At 39.2% G+C, this 22,481-nt stretch overlaps 1 protein-coding gene across 13 annotated transcripts in view; it reads left to right on the top strand.

Moving 5' to 3' along the window:
• The window catches only part of WDFY3 (WD repeat and FYVE domain containing 3), a 263,597-nt gene extending 252,711 nt beyond the window's left edge, over nucleotides 1-10,886 (top strand). For 10 of the 13 annotated variants that reach the window (XM_054687824.1, XM_054687825.1, XM_054687826.1 and 7 more), the window contains 5 exons: nucleotides 199-295; nucleotides 2,325-2,648; nucleotides 3,242-3,353; nucleotides 3,753-3,950; nucleotides 7,502-10,886. In XM_054687824.1, coding sequence (XP_054543799.1) covers nucleotides 199-295; nucleotides 2,325-2,648; nucleotides 3,242-3,353; nucleotides 3,753-3,950; nucleotides 7,502-7,625 — 855 coding nt within the window. In that variant the 3' untranslated portion in view covers nucleotides 7,626-10,886. The remainder of the gene's footprint in view (nucleotides 1-198; nucleotides 296-2,324; nucleotides 2,649-3,241; nucleotides 3,354-3,752; nucleotides 3,951-7,501) is intronic. The other 3 variants (XM_054687834.1, XM_054687833.1, XM_054687831.1) reach the window with 2 other exon arrangements.
• Nucleotides 10,887-22,481: the final 11,595 nt, after the last annotated feature.

Below are 22,481 nucleotides of genomic sequence, written 5' to 3'. Positions count from 1 at the left end.
CCTTTTCCCTCTACCATAAAACATCATTTATCATCTGATATTTGGGAAGCACCGTGTATGTAGACACCATATTTTGCAAGACTCAGAGAAATCTGGTTATGCAATAATGGAAATTATCTGTTTAACCTTGAGAAACCATCTTCATCCAGTGACAAAAGTTGTTTCCTAATATGTTTATTTCTTTTCACGCTTACTCAGTTTTGGAGAATGGAATTTTTACAAGTTCCTGAAACACCAGCTCCTGAGCCTGTTGAAGTCCTAGAGATGCAAGAAGACTGTCCAGAAGCACAAATAGGTATTTCATAGTTTCAAAAAAGCTATTTGATAGTTTTTGGACTGTTTTTAAGTCATTATAGAGAAACTGGTCAAACAACATGAACAGGAACCTGAATTTGAGCACGAATCTGAGAAACATGATAGTTGCCTATTGTGTGAGAGAGCTGGGCAGGCCTGGAAAAATTCTCTCTCGGTCACTCTGTAACACTCAGTGTGTCAGTGACTTGTTTCTAGATTAACTAGAGTTGCTAGATTCCTGGAGTACCAAATGCTTAGGTTTTCAGGTCTGAAAACATAAAGCAGATCTAGAGAGTCCAGTGATGGGCAGGTCTGCCCAGGCCTTGGTCGTGACTATTGTGCTGTCACTTAACACCTCAGCATGGATGACAAGGTGGCATCGTGTTTATAAGCTATTCACAAAAGCAGGCCAGAGTCCCCACCCTGGGCCTGCTCAAGAAGGGCATTAATTCAAACTGCAACCTGGTCATCTGTATACTGTTATCCATTATTTATGAAGCATTTAAAAAATTTCCAGTGAAATGTAGAGATAGATGATTTCTATGCAGAATGATTGAAAATGATGCCATAAAACCAGGCCAAGATCTGCATTGAGTTGCTTCTCTCCAGAGATGTTACCTGCCTTTGAGTTAAAACAGTTAGTACAAGGGACTCCCTGGCAGGGAGTACAGTTTTAAATTTGACCTTGATTATTTCTTTGTGATTAATTTTTGTACATGGAATATTCAAAGGGGTTTAAAGTATGCGGGCATTACTAAGGGAAAAAGACTTATGATCATAAAGACACAAATCACCTCTTTTAGTAAATTTTCCTTTCTTTGCCAGAAAACTGAAAAGATCACATAGGCAGTACATTTTAGTCCTTGTATTACTGTATTACTTTAATATAAATTTCTACATAGTTGCAGCTCCTTTGAAAAGGTCTTATAGGTGTTAGGGACAGAAAGATTCAGTTCAGTTCAGCAAGTGATTGGGTGCTACCTGTTATGTACAGGACATTGGATTAAAGGATCCAACAACAAGTTTTTAAGTGAGTAAACAGTGAAAGGTGAGATTAATAAACGATAGAAGAAAGGATCAAAATCAGGGAGGAGAGACATTGGCACATGCTCTTCTGTTGTGTAGTCCTGTGCCAGACAGAATGGGGGAGACCAGCTCAGTAGCAAATTGACCTTTGTGTAGAAGCGGGAGGATGTGAGGTTATTAGCTTGGGTGAAAGAGAAGACAAGGTCACTGGAAATTGAAGCCTCTCCCTCGACTGCTTGTTTGAAGAGCTTAAAGTTCATAAGCTCATGATCATTTGAGGTGAAAACCTCTGTTTAGATTAGTCATCTAGTCTGCTAGTGGTATCGAGGACTTGAAAAAAAACAATGGAAATGCAAAATAACAATAAAAAGTGGGGGTTGACCAAATCCTAAATTAAAGCTTCACCAAGAATTCATTCACCTGTGTTATTGGGACTGTGCTTGGGACTTGTTCTCTCAAGTTGATCACTGTCTTACAGAAACAGTGTCCAAGAGTAATAGTTTAGGGTGAGAATTTCAGGTACACTACAGGCGTACAACTGTTACAGAAGTTCACAAGAGGGAAAAAGTGCTTTGCTTTGTGCTGCAGAAACCAGGTGAGATTTTTGAGAAAGAAATGTTTAAATGATCCCTTGAAAGATAGGTAACATGGAATACGAAGACTGGGAAGATGGATCTAAGAAAGGCTGAAGGTATGTGCAGAATTATGGAGCAAGGAGCAGGGCTGCGTGGAGAATAGATTTGCACCATCAAGCTGTGTTGTGGAAGAGAGTGAAAGGCAGAGAGTGAGAAATGCCAGGCTAAGGATTTTGGCAAAAGTATTCTATGAACTCAGAACTTATACCCTTTTTTTACTACTGTAATCTAACTAAAAATTCTGGTAGTTTTATTGTTATACTTAGCGTCGAGTATTTGTCTTAACTAGCGGAGAAAAATACCAGTAGAACAAAGCTGAGTCTATGATGTGTGTGTGTATGTCTTCTAATTCTCCCATCCACCCCCCAGGGCAGGAAGCCCAGGATGAGGACAGCAGCGATTCAGAAGTAGAGGAGCAAAGCATCAGCCAAGATCCCAAGGAGACACCCAGCCAGCCTGGCAGCACCAGCCACAGGCCCCGGGCCGCCTCCTGCCGCGCCACAGCCACTTGGTGCACCGACAGCGGCTCCGATGACTCCCGGCGCTGGTCCGACCAGCTCAGTCTGGATGAGAAAGATGGTTTCATATTTGTGAACTATTCGGAGGGCCAGACCAGAGCCCATCTGCAGGGTCCCCTTAATCATCCCATCCCCAATCCCATTGAAGTTCGGAATTACAGCAGATTAAAGCCTGGTAACTTGAAATCTAGTCTTGCTCCTTGAGGGCGGTGGGAGGGTTGGTTGACTGGCACTGTGGGCTCTAGCTCTCCCCAGGCTGCACACCTGTGACCTGAGCCGCCCACAAAGAATCTTGAATTTCTTCTTGTATAAAGTGCACCTGGAAATTCTTTACCAGAGTAGTATGTGCAATATGTTGGGCACTAAAAGAAAAAAAAAAAACCCTCAGGCAAAAAACCACATTCAGTATTCACAAATCATGACATCTTTTTAAACTGGATAAGTTATTAATTATAGATAAATAAGTAAAACTGCATTGAATTCACTGGTAACTTTGCTTATGTTAGAGTTACAGATAAGACTCTCCACTAAAGTTGTTTCTTCTTGCATTGAAGATTTCCCCTGCCCTATATTTGAGTTTGCAAACGAGACACCCTCTGACTTGGCCTGTGACCAAGAAGTGAAGCTAAATTGCTTAACCTTCAAGCAAGGCAGCAGCTTCTGGAAAAGTTACTGTACCTGTTGTGGGGCCCTCACATTTAAAAACACTGATTTAGGGTATACCTACCCTGACTTTACCAAGTCATGCATTCCATTTTTCCACTGCAGGATACCGGTGGGAGCGGCAACTGGTGTTCAGGAGTAAGCTAACCATGCACACGGCCTTCGATCGCAAGGACAACGCCCACCCAGCAGAGATCACCGCCCTGGGCGTTTCCAAGTAAGTGTCAGGCCTTTCCAGCTCCGCTTCCTCATGATCTGCTCAGCCAGGGCAGGTCATGGGGAAAGTAGATTTCATTGTATTGGCATATGTGCCTCAAACATAGGAATCTGAAGAAGAAAACTGGCAGAGCTTGAGTTTTAATTTCAAATGTATAAAAGCAAAACCTTTGTCTTCCGTGTTCTTCAAAGATTTGGAAAGATTTACTCCAAAGAGAATTGACATGTAAGTGGAAAGTCACGCTCAGTTCTGTTTTTGTCTCTCTATACACAAGCTACCACCCCTTATCAGCCCCCTCCCCGCGCAGTGCTCAGCCTTGAGGGGAACAGAGGCGCTCTTTCGCTTTATGTCTGTGTTGCTGCCTTCTCTGAGGTGTCTTTCTCCTCATGTCTCCTGCAGGGACCACAGTAGGATCCTCATTGGTGATAGTCGAGGCCGAGTTTTCAGCTGGTCTGTGAGTGACCAGCCTGGCCGTTCTGCTGCTGACCACTGGGTGAAGGACGAGGGAGGTGACAGCTGTTCGGGCTGCTCTGTGCGGTTTTCCCTCACAGAAAGACGGCACCACTGCAGGAACTGTGGTCAACTCTTCTGCCAGAAGTAAGAGGAGATACCAGTTCTGGGTTTCCGTGGGTTAAACTAAGGTGGAACTAACATCTAATCTAAATTGTGCCCTTCATGCAGGTTCCAGTTTGCTCCAGGGTCCCCACTACAGCGTGCATAACAGTCTTTGCTTTCTCTTTGTTTTTTTTTATTACTATTACAAAACATTCCTGTAATATTAAAAATATAGAAATAATCATGGCAATCACCTGGTCACCCATGACGACAGTGAAGGTGCTAGTATTTCATCATATTTGCATAAAAATATATTTTTGATTCATTTAAATCCTCTCCTCCCTGCCCCAACCACACCCTCTTCTACACATTTTTGTGCTTTGAATACATATGTCCTCTCCATAAACAATACTGTATTGTTGTTGTATGTGTTCAATTTTGCATAAATGTGCTACTCTACCCTTCTGTAATTTGCTTTTTCCCCCTTTTTTTGGAAATCCATTCACACAGAGAACTCTTATTCTAATGTATTCATTTTTAACAGCTCTCATTATTTTATAGTACAAATATATTAAAATTTATCCTTCCCTTTCGATAAATCCTTAATGAATATTTTTGCATTTCATCAGTGCTGTAACCAGTGCTGCAGTGCATGTCCTTACAAACATCCTCTTAATACAGAAGCTAGAGTTTCTCTAAAAAGGAGATTTTAGAATGGAATTGATAAGGTCATAGACATGTTCTTGAGCTTAGCTAGGCATTGCAAAATTATGCTCGAAACAGTTTTGCTGATTTACACCAGCTCCTACTGGATATGCAAGTTCTCCAAATTCTTATTCATACTTGATATTGCCAAACCTTTTCACTGTTGCCAATCTGATAGCTAATAGTCCTTTGTTGTTTTAACTTGCAACACTAGTGAGATGTTGAACATCCGTTCATATGCTTCTTGGCTTTTCGAATTTCCTCTTGGATAACTTGACCCATTTTCCTTTTAGCTTTGCTTATCTCCTTTTTTTCACTTGAGAAGTTGTTTCTATACTCGAGGCACTAACCCTTTGTCTTCCTTATATCTTGCAGATATCTTCTGCCAGTCTGTGCCTTGTGTTTCAACTTCATATATGTTTTTTCTATCATACAAGTATTTTATTTAATATATTTTATTTACAATTACTACTTTGTTATTTTTAGGTTTTTCATATGTGCTTCTTATGAAATCATAAAATTAGTCATGTTTATTTTCCTTGAAAATTACAAAGCTTTGGTTTTCACATGTAGGTCTTTAATGCATTTCACTTTTATTAAGGGTTATGTCACAGAGCAGGGATTTGTTTCCCTCCTGTATAAAAAGTCCGTTGACCAATCACCATTGACTTGCATACCATCTCTGTCATTCACTGGGGTCCCGTATGCACAAGAGCAGGCCCTACTTTTCATGGCAAGAGAAAATATCCATAGGCAGTATTCTTTAATGCTTACAGTGCCTTACTGTAGGCATATTTTCATTCAAAACACATTAGGTTCAAATTGTGTAACTGTTTTGTAGGCGGCATTGGCTTATTGGAAAAGGTTTATCCTGACCAGATGGTCACTGAGCTTCTGTCCATTGTTGTTCATCTCAGGCAAATTACCGAACTTTACTGAGCTCCAGTTTCTTTATCTATAAAATATGGCAGATTATCTCTCCAGAGAAGTATTGAGAGAGTTAAATGAGACATAGAAACATGAGTGTTATAAAGCACCAAATGTTAAGAGTCTAACAATATAGGTGTACAATAAAAGGTGCCATTTTAATTATTAATATTCTTCAGATATCTTAACCTTGTCTCCTGTGAAGTTTAATTCAAGATGAAGTAGCCAACATAGCATACTGCTGCCAGTCATTGCCGAGTGGAACTTCTATGATTTTGACAAAGCATTCTGTGCTTCTAGACGCTTACTCTAATTCTGATAGTTACCACCCCCGTGTGTGCACCAGTGTACATCTGTTCTTTGTAGTGTGTACTTGCATAAACATTTGAATAAGAGTGGATGGAGGCCTAATTTGAACAAACAACCCAACAATGATTGACAGAGTGGTACAGAGGAAGAGCTGTGCTTGATCTTTGTGCCCTTCAGTTCCTGAGAAACATCAGTATTCCTGAGGTTGTCCTCAACATCCTGTATCAGCCCTTTAAACCCCTTAAAAGCTTATAGTACTTTTTTATTCTCTGTATAGTTTTACTGATACCTTAATGGAGGAATTATAAGTCTCTGTCTGAATCTCGTGAAAAGCCAGCCTTAAAGTGATGAAGGTCCATATCCAAGTAACATCCTGCTTTATTCCAGCTATGGGAATACTTTTTAAAGTGTTTGAACAACTTTTAGATATATTCTACTTAAGGAATTCTATCACGATGAACCAAAAACTAGAATATTTGAACCAAAGAGAAAAACCAAACTGTCTGTTTAAGAAATAACTTCAAGGTGGATCAGGCATAAAAGTATTTGAAAATACAGAGGAACCTGATAGTGAACAAAATTTCTTTCCCAGTGCACAGTGAGTCTTTTCCTGCTAAAAGAAAAAAAGTCACTGGCCCACCTGCCAAGTTTATAGGGCATGAGAAAGGTAGAGGCTGGGCAGATAGAAAGGCCTCTTTGGCTTTCCTTAACTTTTTTTTTTTTCATTGTTTTGATTGTTTTATTTCTTTATTTTTTAAAAGATTTTTTGTTTATACAAGAACTGGGGTACAGGTCAGAGGCACAGAAGGGTGAGAGAATTCACCAGAGACAGAGTGGGAAGCAGAACAAGCAGACAGACCGAAGACACTGCTGAGGGGAGCAGCCGGCGAGGCAGGAGAGGTCTGCCACGCCATGTGGGTTTCTCCCTGGCCGGCTGGGAATCAAACCCATGCTGCAGAGGCTGCAAACAGCTTCACAGCATGGTGCTCAACCACTGTGCCACCAGGGAGGCCCCTTTATTTATTTTTTTTTAAGAGAATAAAGCTCTAAATCTTTAATATCTTTATGCTTACATTAAATAAAATGCTTTAAAGTTATTCCTGGCATTTACCCCTTAGTATGTCTTTTTTTTATTATTTTATATATTTTTTACATCATTGTTCATTTTTCTGTAGGAAAACCTTACCTCTTATTTTCTAAAAGCCTTTCAGAAATAGTTGGCCTTGGTTTAATATTATGTTTCTTAAACTGAACCAAATAATACTGCATTTCCCACCTCCTTTTTTTAACACTGCATTCCTTTTGGTCCTTGGTCAGCCATGTAGCAAACCATTATATGGTCTTTGGCATTACACTGCAAGCATTCCCATGGATTTTTTTAAAATGAATTTATTTTCTTACATCGTTCATATTGTACATTGTATAATATTTGATTTCTCCCCTCTGGTGTAGTCCCTGTAGTTCTCCCACCACCACAGCACCCATGACCTGTCAGCACAGTCCCTTGAACTCTTCCCTGCCCTGTTTTGCCTCCTCTCCTTCCCCTCCCCTTCTGTCTGACTCGGATCTTCCATTGGGTCTTTAAATTAGGTTTCTGTGGCCACTGATCCAACAGAAAATATATAACTACTTGATTTTTGGCTTTCCTATAGGTGCAGTCGATTTCAATCAGAAATCAAACGCTTGAAAATCTCATCCCCGGTGCGTGTTTGTCAGAACTGCTATTACAACTTACAACATGAAAGGGGTTCAGAAGATGGACCTCGAAATTGCTGAACATGCAACAAGCTGATTGGAGACCATGGTCTGTAGGCCCTGTCCTGATTCCCCTGTCACAGCCCGCAGCTCGGAAGGCATCGCAACAGTCTCCGTTTACACATCTCTTCATACCACGCGTTTGAAGTGTTGAATTCAAAGGGATCATTGCAAAAACGGGTGTAGAGTACAATAACGGGGCAGATGCTGTTCAGGTGAACAGTACCAGAGGAATATGAGGTGGCTCCTAGGAGCAACATTGTCAATATCGATTCTCCCCACTAACAATAGCTGTCTCCAAGAGAAAATCCTCACTTGTCAGCTGTCTTTTCTCGCATCTCATTTTTGTAGTTATTCATCCTTATTTGGAAAAACCAACAGCCACAACAACAAAAAGGCTTTTAGAAAATGGTTGTAAATCTGACTTCCCTGCAAGTAACTGTGTATATTGTAAAAATGATATAAAGGCCTTTTTTTCTAAATAAGGACTTTACTTCCTGTAACATAAGACTTCAAACTAAACCACTAACTGAATGATCTACTATCGTTTCTCTGACACCTCTCACCAATTAATTATAAATATGTTTTTTAAAATCCTCAAAGACATTATCTGTGGTTTTCTTTTTTTTTCCCTTTCAAACCCAGCCTGTGTGCCCGATGTCCATCCTTTCAAGTTGCCCACAGTATCTCCACTTACACTAGGCTAATAACCAAAATAATATGGACCTTCTTTAGGAAACAGTGTGGGAGAATAATAAGAGTCTGGCTGTAAGATAACCTGGAAATATTTGGGCATCTTGCACCCAACTGCGTACCACCTCAGTGTTGTTCTCACGTCACAAGGCCCCATGTAAGCCTCTGTTCAGACTGCTGTCTGGTCACAGCCGACCTAGCGTTGCGTAATGGTTGGTGGTCAGGCGGTGGGTGTAATACAGGAAGCATCCCTGCCTCAACTAATGGAAATATATTTGCATGTAACCCAAATTAGCTTCTCTTGCATAGAACATAAGAAGTATGTGTCTTTGGTGACACTGATGTTCTAGTATATCTTATTTTCAGAAAAGGGTAAAAAAAAAAAGTGTACAGAATTAACATAGAAACCTTGTTGTAAAACTGGATCATGTCAGAACTGCTTAAAATTAACCTTTACCATTTAATGCCATCTACCTGAAAACAGTGAGATTTATACTGTATCAATGTCTATTTTTTTGTTTTTGCTATGAATATAATTACAGTATTTTAATATTTAGTTATTTAATTTATTCTACTAGTTGGATACAGAACACACACACCCAGGGAGACTGAAGCTGGTGGGGGCTAAGGAGAGAAGTTTAGTTTACAGAAAAAAAGGCTTTGGTGGTGGAATTTTTTTAACTGTGTGTTGTGTACATATATATATGTATATATATATAAAACAAATGAAACACTTAATCTAGATTTTAACATTTTCAGATATTTAGTGATAATATTATGAACAATTCTAAAGCCCTGTGATTTGAAAAATGTAGAATCATTTATGGCCCAAGAAAGGAAGGACTGGCCTCCACGCCCCGGTGGAGGTATCATGCAAAGGACAGTGGCTTGGCTTTCCCGACGTTTCATCTTTAGGCCCTGGTAACAGGCACACTTATGCACTAAAATGCACATATATGCACATGCATTCAAAAATAGGCATTGGTACAATAGTAATCTTGTACCTAATGGGCTGAAACCAGCTTAAGAACAAATTTGTTCTTCCTTGATAACTAGGTCTCCAAGAGAAAATATAAAGGCTGCTTTAGTGCCTTATGCTTACTAAATTTAAACCTTTATTTACCTAGGTTTGAGCCTACAGTCTATTTATGATTACATATCAAAATTGATTAAAACACTTCCATTTCTAAAAGTTCAAATATACTTGTTATAATAAAAGGATTATTGGCATTAATACTTTAACTTGAAGAAAAGTCGTGTTCTGTTTTCCTTTCTATGTCACGCTCCTTCCACGCCCCATCCCCCGCCATCCTCTTTAATTCCAATAAGTGATGCTGAATGTTTAACAGTTGCAGGAATCGTGCTGTCACAGAACCGTGACTTTGCCCCCTTCTGGCCCTATAGATGAGTTGTAGCAGTGTTATTCTACACTTTTTAAAAGAAACGTCCTCCTTTTGTCCATGAACCATGTTTACCCCAAATCCGATGGCAGAGGTGTTCTTTAAGACTTGAATATATGACTGTGTGTATGTAGTTACTTAAAGGTTATTCCTCTATGTAATATGAAGTTCTGTGGGACGAACACTTTTTCAGACTTTCCGACACAACTTCCCTCACGAGAAGGTGGAAACCAAAACCGTCATGATAGTATTTCCTCTGGCAGCTGGTGCTGTGGGCAACTGTTTTGTTTGTGGGGTTTCTTTTCTTTTTGCTTCTAATGCAGAAATCACCAATCACTCACACATCCAAGTACACTCACATACACAATCCAATTGTTTCCGTGGATGTTCTTCTGTGTTCATGTAAATTTGTTTACCGACATATATATTCTCAGCATGTACATCCACCTGTGTGTGGTCTGTATTCTTTCTCTGAGAGTACCTCACAGGGCTCCTGCCTGATCTTCGTAGTTTGTCTGGTCAGCCATCCATCTATTCATTTACTCATCCATGTATTCTAACATCTGTGTGTAGTGTGCGACTGTAACGTCCTGCTTTTTGAAGAGGAGAATGCCTGCTGCCCATAGCAGCCATCCGTCCGGATAATAGAAAAACACTCTAGATAAGTTATTTTGCACTTTCTTATGTATAAAGTTGGTAGAAACTTATTTTTGCTTTGTATCATTTAAATACATTTTGTTTTGGTAAATGAACTGTGTATAAAAATATTTATGCCGTTAAAACTGTTTTTAGAAAGTATTTTTAATTTCAGCAAGTTTGGTTACTTGTTGCATGACTATTAACACAGCTGACTTTTTGTGTCAGTGCAATGTATATTTTTTTGTCCTGTTATTAACTTGTAAGCCCTAGTAATGGCCAATTATTTGTACAGCAACAGAAGTAAATTGAAGATACTGGCTAAGACTGGATTGATTGTGGACTTTTGTACTATATTGCAGAACCCAATATCTGTTCTTTGGTGGTTATGTAAAAGGCCTGAAGAATTACTATCTAGTGTGCAATCTGTGATAACTGAATGTTCATTGTATATCTGTCTCTGATGCGAAAAGGTAGAGTAACACAATTACAATACATGATTAAATGCAATAGTCCAGGCACTTTTTTTCATTTTCAAATTAATACCTATTATTTACCATCCTCCCCCCCAAAAAAGTTGTTTTTAAGCTAGTTTTTTTATGAAAAACAAAACTGAGGTCTAATAACCTTCTAAGCTTTGTGTAGTGCTCTTCTAGTTATGAAAGTATCTTTTGGAGCCCCAACTTCAGATCTCTGATTGCAAAGATGTTGGCTGCTGGAGTCTGCGTCAAGTTCTAGTTTGATCCACGTCTGAAAACTAGGCTTTGTGCATTCAGAGCATCCCAGGTGGGCCGGATTCCTGGGGCCGATGAGTTTGTGTGTGTGGCTCAGGGAGAGGCAAGTGAGCTCTGGGAGATGCAACCCTCAAACCTGAATGGACCTCAGGACGAAAAACACCTCACATGGTTTTGGCTGTTTGGGCTTTACTCTTGCCTTCCCATTGTGAAATGCCAGCAACAGTAAATTTTATATCCAGATCCTACCCCTGTCATTTTCACATCTGGCATGTACTGGAGCCCCACCCCCTGGAAGCACAGAATTGCTTGGTTTTTGTTACTATATGGTTTGGTCTTAAAACTACATTCCCAGTAAAAAAAAAAGTATAGAAAACACTTCAGGTTTACTCAAGCCATTTTACTGACGCTTTTCCTCTTTCTGAAAATACGAACAAAAATCCCAGTTCATTTTAAGCTTGAACAGCAGAGTCCCAATTCAAGGATTTTGTGCTTGTTACTAATTCTTTCCTCAGTGCAACACCAGATTAGAAGCAGAAAATATAGGTATGCCGAGTACCTCTAAGAGAGCCTATATTTTCAGAACTAAAACTGGTAAGTGACAACACCTAGGACAACTCCATTCCTGCAATGCTAAAATGACCTCAATGAAAGTTAGAGTCAAGGATGGACATTGCAGAATTCTCAACTGCAGAAATTCTTTCAGGGTTTAAAGGACAAAAATGCAAACAATCTCTAATAACTCCCTTTCTGCCATTTGCTTCTCATTTCTTCACCCTTCATTTTGGCGGAAGCCGTCCAATGGAATTGGTACAGTATTGGCTTAGTCTTTGTCTTCTCCATATTCCCATTTTTCCCACCCATTGTAAAGTTAACTTTTAGTTTATTGTTCTTTTTGTCTTTGCCAGAAATGGCAGCATGCCGAGGTACCACATTCCGAAGTAGCCCTGGATAGGAGTCAGCAGCTCTCACCGGTTTGTGAACTTTGGAAGCCTCTTGGTTAAGAGCTCAGTGCATCAGGTTTTCCTGAGTGAGCAGCTGCCTGAAGGATGGGAATGATCTAGGATAGTGCTGTTTCAGCTTCTTGGTCTTAGGGCCTTTTCATCCTTAAAAACTGCTAAGGAGCTCAAGCCACTGTTTTATATCATTTACATCTATCAGTGGTCACTTAAAAATCAAAATAGATTTTAAATGTATTCATTTAAAAATGACAATGATAAAGCCATTCTATATTAATGTAAATTACATATTTCTATGGGAAAAACTTCCAAAGCAAAAAAAAAAAAAAAAAAAGATAAAATGGTATTAACAATTTTTCAAATCTCTTAAATGTCTGGCTTAAGTGGATTTTCATATTTGCTTTTACATTCAATCTTTGATGCTTTTATTTTGGTAGAAACAGGAAAATCTAGCTTTACACAGGTATGTTGTTAGAGAAGGGAATATTTTAATTGTTTGGTCATTTCATAAAAATTTTTTAAAATTACTAGGTGGCATCTTATATCAATGAACTTCTCATACTCTGTTGCCTTAAATTCCATTGGGCTATCCTGACTTGGAATATCTCTCTTAACCTCTGCATAACTGCACCACATATATTGGCAATTAAGAAAATACCGGCTCACTGATGTAGCAGTGAACACATGTCTACCGCTATAGTGTATGTAGATCTTCTGACTTGATGTATTTCATTGTACAGAATATCCAAAATCACATATATAATACAAAATATCACCAGAACTCTCTAAGTCAAGTCCTGGTCGTAGACACAAATTTTCCACAATGAGAATTTTTGCTTGAAACCTAAAATTTTTTCATACTCAATAAACAATGTTAGCTGTTTTCTTTGAAGCAGCAGGGTCACTTTGTTCTTTTCAAGAACTTTCTGGCAGAGAACTACAATTTGTCGGTTCTTTCAAGTAAGAATGGTGTACCATGAACAAGTGTCGATTCAGCTCACAACTTAGTTCCACAATTGCTTTTTTTCAAGTTAGGAGTACTTGAAGATGTGAGTGCCTAATGGGTTCAAGATGTAACCAAAGTCGAATTTTTTACTGCATCTCCAAGGACATTCGAAAGTGAAGAGGGCACTTTTTTTCTCTTACCATAAATGCTTGGTGATGAAAATTATGACTAGCACTTTGGTGCCACTGGACTGATTTGTTTCAGATTTTATCAGTTTTACTCACCAATGCTTTTGCATTTTAGTTCAGTACAAATATCAATGACAAGAAGCAAATAATGTGTTAGTATTATTATGAAAATAGTCTGCATCTTGTAGAACCCCTAGAAGGGTCTCAGAACTCCCAGAGAGCAATGAACCAGACTCTGGAAAGTGCTGGCCCAAGGAGAAAATGCATGAGATGCTACCCAAATTGTAAACTTTCTCATTTGGTAATGTTACAGGCCCCAAACCATGCGTGGGTTCTTTGCCCTCTAAGAGAATTCACCAGAGAGTGCTAGTTGTAGTTGAACTGGGCAAGGCCTTATTATAGAGACTCATACAGGAGAGAGCCAATGGATGGAAGGAGAATATAATCTAAATCCAGAGGGAGGTAGGAGGAGGAATTCAAAGGGTAGGTCTACAAGGTGGGGAGGAAGAGAGCAGGTCATAACTTGTCCTGGGTTGGTCTACACCCAGGTGCACACAGACAGGTTACAGCCCAGCTGTGCATATGGGCACTGGCCTCCCTCTAGGAAACTGAAATCATTGTTGGGATCTAATGCTTTTGTCTCTCATGGAACCCCACTATCAGTGTGGTGGGGGCCCAAATGTTTGGATAGGGCTCTCCAGTCCATGATTTAATCCACCTGCTTAAATAGGACTTGGGAGCAATGCATCCTACCAGCTCAAAATTTCTTTGATGTAGGCAGTCTCAGCTGTTCCTAATCACAGGCAAAGGCTTTCAACTGGGCTCCCATTGAGACCTGCCATTTGCAAGACCAGGCCCCGCAATCCTGGACTCACTGGCGGTGACACCTGCCCATTTAAAAACTGCTGCCTTAGCTCACAGCAATCCCAAGACCAAGAGAGCATCTCTGAAGTGTGGCATTTTTAATAACATCTTTTTTTTTACTGAAACACTAATCAAACTATAAAATCCTAATAAAGTAAAGGAACCCTATTAATAGTAATCTTTTCATAATAGGTGCAAGGCCACAAGATCAGGAGCATGGGGTCTATCGCTGTGTGACATTGGACAGCCCCTCCATATCTGAGTTGCCTCATCTGTAAGTTGTTATTGTGATACCTGCTCTTGGAGAATTGTTACGAAGGTTAAAACCAGTAAAACCATAAAGACAGATAGTACCCGAATGGATGTTCTCAGTGTATTGCTAATTTTTGGACATTTGAACATAAAGGATTGATGCACTAAAACATTTTATAAAGCCATAGTCAGGTTCATATTCAGATACCCAGGAGGTAGAGTGTGAAGAGAGCTTTATAAATCATCCCACCCAAACTCCCATTTAAAACAAGAGGAAGAGTTCAGAGTTGTTTGGCTTTCCTAAAGCCAAGTGCTTAAGTTTCATTCACAGGTCCGCTGCTAAGTGCTGACTCCCCAAACAATGTTCTTTACAAACATCTCCTGGTTAGGGTTACAGTGAGAAAGCTTTTAGGATATGATTGCAGCGTTTTCCATACACAATCATATCCTGTTTTGTATCTGAAAGAGAGGAGAAAGCAAAGATTGTACAAAAATGAACAATGATGTAAAATATATGTAAATCAATAATAAAAAAAAAGATATAAAGCTTTCGAAAGTGAACCTTAACCTTCAGCTATCACATTTCCTGCTTAACCAAAACAAAGGAAATTTGCAAGCCGAATTCAGAGCAGAGGTCAGAGTTGTTTAAAGAAAAATAACTCTTTTATGGCATTGGCCACAAACACTACTACAAATTCCGAACAAAAGGTATAACCTAAAAACACTTCTTAAATATATTTTTTATTATAGCACCCTCTGTTTATATTGTTAATATTTTGCAAGTGTAGGATGTCCCCTTCAGGTGTAGCACACCCGCCATCAAAGCACCCATAGTCCTCCACTATGGTCCATTGTGTTCTCTCCACCCTGTTTTCACCCTCCCCTCTGCCTCAGGATGTCTCAGTTCAATGGTCAGTTTTCACTATTTTCATAAAAAGAAGTCACTATTTTGCAACCTATTGAGAGAGAAATACAATATAGAGCGAAGGTCGAAGTAAGGAGTCTTTGGTTGTAAATTTAAGGATAATCTGGGTCTGGCTCTGCAGGATGATACTGCCAAGAGGAAGAAACAAAGTTCACCGAGCAATGTTATCACGGATGTTTGTGTTTCAAGCGTGCATCCACCCACATAGATGTATTTGTCCTACATTGAGGTCGCAGTTTATGTGTTCATGCCTGTCTGGGCCTGAGAATGATATAAAAGTGACATAACTACCCTCTTCAAGAACTTTCTAACCTCTGAGAGTCTGCCCTTCAAGTTAGTATCTGTAACTGAATTTTCATTTAGTGTATTCCATTTCCTACTTTCCTTTTCACAAGTAGTGTTCTAGCTGTGCAATTTTCATGTCATTGTTATTTTAATCATCTCATCTTTGGTGCCTGAATGCATATTGTTACTAAGTTATATACAAAGCCTTCCCTGATATATGTTCTATTAGGGTTGTTTACACACACAAGTGCATGAATGTGCACACACACACACCCCCACACCCCTCTATTGCAAATATTTTCTGTCTTCTTGTCTGCCTGACTTTGTTTTGTGTAGATGTCATATAATGATTTTACATGTCCTGCTCAGACTCTGTATCTGCTAAGATGTGCTGTGAATGAATTCTTAACAATATTCCACCATTAGTGAGAGGATTGGCTGTTGGGATTTTTATACTCGTGCCTTGTTCTTTGTCTCCATTCCTTTTCTGTCTCGTGCAGTGTTCAAAATTGAAGCTTGGGATGATCTTCCAACGAGGCTTCAGAGGGGCTTGATGTAGCTCACTCCCAAGAGTCACCCTAATCCTAGAAGGGTAATGGACATAACTGATCCTAGGGCAGATGGTTTTTTGGCATAGTTTTGATGATGTCTTATACAAAGGATGATTCATTTTTTCAGTTTGTCCTGTAGGTTGAGGTCTCCAGACAGTATGTAACTTCCAAGTAATCTCTGAGGCATTGCTTACATTTGTAAGGTATTTGTGTAGATGGGTGTTTTATTTCCATTGGATGTATATCTTAAGAGTACAATTGCTGGATCAAATGTTTAACATTTTGAGGAACCAACAAACTTTTTCAAAAACAGGTGCATCATTTTACATTTCCTTTAGCAATATATCCAGTTGGTGATTGTTCTCAGGGAACAGGGCCAACCAACCAGAGAGAGGACCTCTGTATCACATTTGGGCCTTCATTAAAATGTCTCTGTTTGGGAGATAGAACACTTTCCACAAGCACAGCACTTTCTACAATACCTCCAGGTAAATTGAAAATTCTTTTGAGGGAAATAAGTTGCATTTGAGATTCATTTAGATTTTACATGAAGTGCTTTTGGCTCTGCTTTTATTTTACCTTTTAATAATAGTGGTTATATATGCTTGGTCACTACTTCCCAGTTGAGGGTGTCATATGTGGATTAAGATTTATCCCTTCTTGGATTATGCTCAGTGAAATAGTCAGAAGGAAAAAGAAAAATATCAGATGGTTTCACTTATAGGAGGAATATAGGGGAACCAAACAAGGTATCAGGGGAAAAAATAATAACAATAAAAAACACAACAAACCAAAATGAAATAAACGGACAATTATAAATCAGAGACACTCTGCAGGGGAGGGGGAGGGAAAGAAATCAAAATGAGGGCTGGGAGAGCACAAGGGACTCTGGTGATGGTGCACAGGTGAACTAGTGGTGGAAATTCTGTGGGAACTACACCTAAGAAAAGAAAGTAAACATTGTAAAAAAAATGAACAATGATGTAAAATATATATAAATAAATAAATTTAAAAAAAAGAATATCCCTTCTCTTCCTACTATAGAATTGCAAAGGTAGGACATCCAGCAGTGGTTGAACATCATCTCTTCCCAAAATGGATCTATAAACTTGGACAAAATTGATTATTTTAGTGCACTGGAAATTGAAAAAAGATATATAAGAGTATGAGAAGCTGGAAAAACTGCTGCACACTGAGAATCTGTAGAGCTCTTTCTCTGAGCAGCTCCCATGCCCCTGTGAGATCAGTTGGCTTGGAGGTTTGGCCAGTACAGGATGTTACTGTGATTATCCCAGCAGTCAAAGATGATTCACTTATTTGAAACAGTGGATAAAGCTTGCACCCAGTGAAGTTATCAATAGAAGTGACAGTCTCGGCAGACAATGAGTAAAATGGACTAATCGCCTCATAAGCCTGAAATTATATGGTTGGCCCAAGCATCTTACTGGATGAGGCTACATACATGCACATTTAAGAGCTTGAGCAGCTCTAAAATCCACACATTCCTGATCTGAGGCTGCCCATCTGATCTTCAATAGACAAAACTGATGCTGTTTAAAGATATAGTCATAGTAATATTATATAGAATTTTATAAAATATATAGAATGTTATATAGAATATTATAAAAATGTTATTACTGATCACTAAGTCTACTCATGTGCCTAATGAAGAGGGAGCCAAACAATGAATATTGAGTTTTATCATCAAACAAATAAATAAAAATAGTCAAACTTCACACAGCTAGATTTTTAAACTATACTACAAATCTGTAATGCACAAAACAGTATAGTACTAGAATTAAAACAGACAGACAGGCTAAAGGAATAGAATTGACAACCCAGTATTAAACCCATAACTATATGAAGAATTAATCTATGACAAAGCAGCTAAGAGTATACAATGGAGAAAGGAAAGACTCTTTAACAAATGGTGTTGGGAAAATTACACAGCCACATGCAGAAGAATTAAACTGGACCACTATCTCACACAATACACAAAAATTAATTCAAAATGGATAAAATACCTAGAAGATAACACAGGCAAAACACTCTATTGCATAGGCCTCAGTGATGTCTTTTGTAGACTTATATGCAACAGCAAGAAAAATGAAAGAGAACATAAACATTTGGGACTATATCAAACTAAAAACTTCTTCACAGTAAAACAAACTAACACTGTTATCTCCCTAATGAATGGGAGAAAATATAATATTTCCAACAAGGGCTTGGTATCCAAGATCTACAAAACTCACACAACTCAACAAAAGAAACCAAAAAACCCAATCAATAAAAGAGTTGAATAGCTAAATAGGAATTTCTCCAGAGAAGACACACTGATGGTCAATAGGCACATGAAAAAATGTTCATCATCAATCATCAGGGAAATGCAAATCAAAGCCATGATGATAATTCATTTACCACCTCACTCCTGTGAGAACAGCCCATATCAGAAGACCAGAAACAACAAACGTTGATGAGGGTATGGAGAAAATAGGAACCCTCATACACCATTAGTGGGAATGTCAACTGGTTCAGCCCCTACGGAAAACAGTATGGAGATTTCTCAAAATATTAAAAATAGATGTACCATATGATTCAGCAATTAAACTCCTAGGTATCTACTTGAAGAATGCAAAAACACTACTTCAAAAGGACATATGCTCTCCCATGTTCATAGTGTAACAGAGGAATATCCATAAAAAGGCCAGTTCCATGTTACCTTCCCTACCCAATGAGGGATGGAGATCAGCACCCAGGTGATGATAAAGAATACTTGAGAGAGACACATGGAGTAGAGAGAGAAGGGCCCGCTTGCTTCTCAGATTTGGACTTGCACCAGGGACTTAGGGGACTTTGAAGAGACATGTGAAGTCAAGACATGCAAAGAAACTTAAAAGAGATACATGGGTGAGAGACACATGGCGAGACTGACAATAACAAACTCTATCTTGATTTGTATGTTAATTTTGCTCCTTTCATCCCAGACTCGCCTGGTCCCTTCCACCTCCTTTCTTTGGTTCCCTATTAGAAGTTGCCTTAGACTTGCGGCAACCTTTTGGACCTCAGTAGCACCACTTGAGCCAACCCTATTCGTCTAGGCATTTTACCCAGGAGGGGTGAGTAACTTTGGGTGTTCTGTTGGGAAACTATTATCCTTTTTTTCTCTATGCACACTAATCCTATTAAGAGTATGTTTTGTCTTTATGCAGCAGATGGCAGAATACTTTTAGAGCATGCAAGTTTGGCAGTGCTGGGGTGCCCTTCAGCCTTCCTGCTAACAATAAATAACACTATTTATAATATCCAAACTATGTAAACAATCTAAGTATCCAAAACAGATGCATCAGTTAGGAAGTTATGTTATATATACACAATGGGATACTACTCAGCTATGAAAAGAGAGAAACTCTTGACATTTGTGACAACATCAATACAACTGGGGCAAAGTTAGTAAGAGAAAGACTGCCCCCACTCATATATGGAATATAGAGAAACAAAACAAAGGGTCAGATTAAAACAAACCAATAATTGCCAGATCGTGGAAGCAAGCAAGATGCCTTCTGTAATTGAATGGATAAGTAAATTATGGTACATCGAGACCATGGAATATTATTTAGTGCTAAATAGAAATGTATCAAGTTAGCCTTCCTGGTGATACAGGGGTTAAGTCTCAGTGCTATCAAGCTATTGCCAGCCACTGTGGCAAGAGTTCGAATCCTGGCCAGGGAGCTAACTCACATTGTGCAGCAGACCTCTCCTGCCTCGCCGGCTGCTCCCCTCAGCAGTGTATTTCATTACATCTGCCTGTTCTGCTCCCCACTCTTTGTCTCTGATGAATCCTCTCACTCCCCCTCTCTACTCCTCTGGCCTACACCCCAGTTCCTGTATGCATAAATAAATAAAAATGAATCTTTAAAAAAAAATATCAAGTCATGCAAAATTAATAAGGAACTTGTAATGTATCACTGAGATAAGTCAATCTGAAAAGGCCATAGATTATATGATTTTAATTATATGACATTTTGGAGAGGCAAGGAGTCAGTAGAAAGACCAGTGGTTGCCAGGGGTTGGAGATATAGGGGAGAAATAAGTAGGGAAAGCATGGAGTTTTTAGGGCAGTGAAAATACTCTGGATGGTACCATAATTTTACATTTGTCAATATTCAAAGAACATACAACGCCAACACAGAAACATAACAAAAATGTGCTTTGTGTGATTATGATATGTCAACATAATCTCATCAGTGGTGACAAATGGACCACTCTGGTTGGGGATATTGGTAATGAGGGAGGCTATGTTTGTGGGAAAGAGGAATGGGTGGGGTGTGCCTGTGGCGGGGGAGTATCTCTGTACCTGCCACTCAGTTTTGCTGTGAATCTTAAAATGCTCTAAAAACAAAACAAAGTTTAAGAATGAAAACATAGAAGTCAAGCTACAACCTGGAAGAAAATATCTGCAAGTAGTATAACTGATGAAGGATTTTATCCTGAATATATAACAATCTCTTAGAAGTCAGTAAGAAGAAAAAAAAGTCCTGTATAAAAATGGGCAAAAGTTATGAATAGACTTTTCATTAAGGAAGATATACAAATGGCAAAAGAACGCATAAAGAGATACACAACACTGTCAGCAGTTAAGGATACGCATAAATAAATATGCATTCCTTAAACAGATGATGCCAGGCTTGGGTGAGGATGCAGAGGTACTGGAAACCTTGAACAGTGCAGAAAGGGATATGTGATTGGACTGCCACGTAGGACAGTTTGGTCCTTTAAAGTTAAACTTACATCATCCAGCAACTCCATCCCTGGAAATGTATGCAAGAAATGAAGACCTGCACACACAATGAAATGTCCACAAATATTCACAGCAATGTTTTTCATAAGAAATAAAGACTGGAAATAACCAAAATGTGAATCAACGGGTAAATGGCTTAGCAAAATATGGTAGTAATAAAAAAGAACAAAGTGCTTATATATGCAAAAATATGCCAGATGTAAAACACTCCATATGTTATGATTCCATTTATGTGGGATGTCCAGAAAAGGCAAATTTATAGAGAGAAATCAGTGGTTGCCCCAGGCTGGGGTTGGAGTGGGAATTAACTACAAATGGGCACCAGAGAACTTTCAGAGTGAAGGAAATGTTTTCAAACTGGGTTTGGTGATTATTGCATAATGCTATTGTATATAAACTATACCCTTACGAAGCTGTTGAAAACAAGTCAAATTGTTGACAAATCACATGTGTCTATCAACCTAGTAGTAGTAGTTGAAGCCCCTGATTCCTTTCCGCAAGTTTCAGAGATGTATGAAATAGATCAAAAATATATTTCATAGTTTACTTCAGAATGTTCTCCACATTTATCATTCTTCTAGGTCCTGTCTGAAGTTTGACACGGAAATTCCTAAATAGAAACCACCTGGATCTATTTAACTCAAACTGTGTGCACAGTGGAGAGATCTGGAAGCTGAAACCCCACATCCCACACACTGTTGTGCTGTAAGCTTGGCAGACAGCTGTTTGAGATTTCATTTAAGAGGACACCCTCAAGTAGACATCCATCAAAGATTTTTCTCTTTCTCGATAACAAGCTTTGCTTTACGCACTCATATCCTCTGTGCATCTTGGAGAACCACGCTGCAGTCTCTCGGTTCCTTTTTACAAACTCTGTCATCATCAGAAAACAGTCCATTCACCCACCCTTACTAAATAACTCTCTGTGTTCATCTGAGGATTGAAGAAAGTTCTCCCCTCTGCACAGGAAAAGGAAAACAGCAGGATTAAGGTAGGGCAGGCTTCGAATTTAATTGTTCGAAACTTTTTTTATTTACAGCTACCACACAGATTCCCAAATACAGCCCCTCCCTAAAGAGTGAATTTTAAACTCTTAGTTTCAAGGGTGGGTAGAGAGATCTGGCCTTGGACTATCTGCAGGACAGATAACTCCTTCATGGAGGTCAGAAATGTGGTCTCTGCTTTTCCCTGCACCTGGTTGATGAATTTGTCCGCCCTTATCAACATCCACCAAGTATGGCATTTATCTGTCTTGACCCATCTCCGTGACTAGCAGAAAATTACTAGTTCCAATGCTTTTCTTGGTGCCAGAAAAAAGCACAGACATCCAGGTTTGCTGAAGTGAACTGAAAGGCTGCCGTTCAAGGAAGACTTTCATTAGCATCACCTAAATCACATGTGGCAAGTATATGGTTACTTTCTGCTCAATCCTACCCAATGACCACTTCTCGCTGGAGCTGGGCAGCAAGGAGGTGCAGATAGGAAGAAAATTCAGGGTTACTCGTCAGCTCCTTCATGCTGGACACAAGTCACAGCACTGCCAGTTTTTATTTAATCTTTAAAACCACCCTCATAACTTGGAATAGTGGAGCCCCTCTTAGAGGCACACAAAATGAAAACCAGAATGGGTGGGGAGGGGTTGCCCA

The sequence above is a fragment of the Talpa occidentalis genome, unplaced genomic scaffold (genome assembly GCF_014898055.3).
Source record: "Talpa occidentalis isolate TD23 unplaced genomic scaffold, MPIMG_talOcc4v2.1 talOcc4.6, whole genome shotgun sequence".
Classification (NCBI taxonomy): domain Eukaryota; kingdom Metazoa; phylum Chordata; class Mammalia; order Eulipotyphla; family Talpidae; genus Talpa; species Talpa occidentalis.
This window is presented reverse-complemented; position numbering and strand designations above follow the sequence as displayed.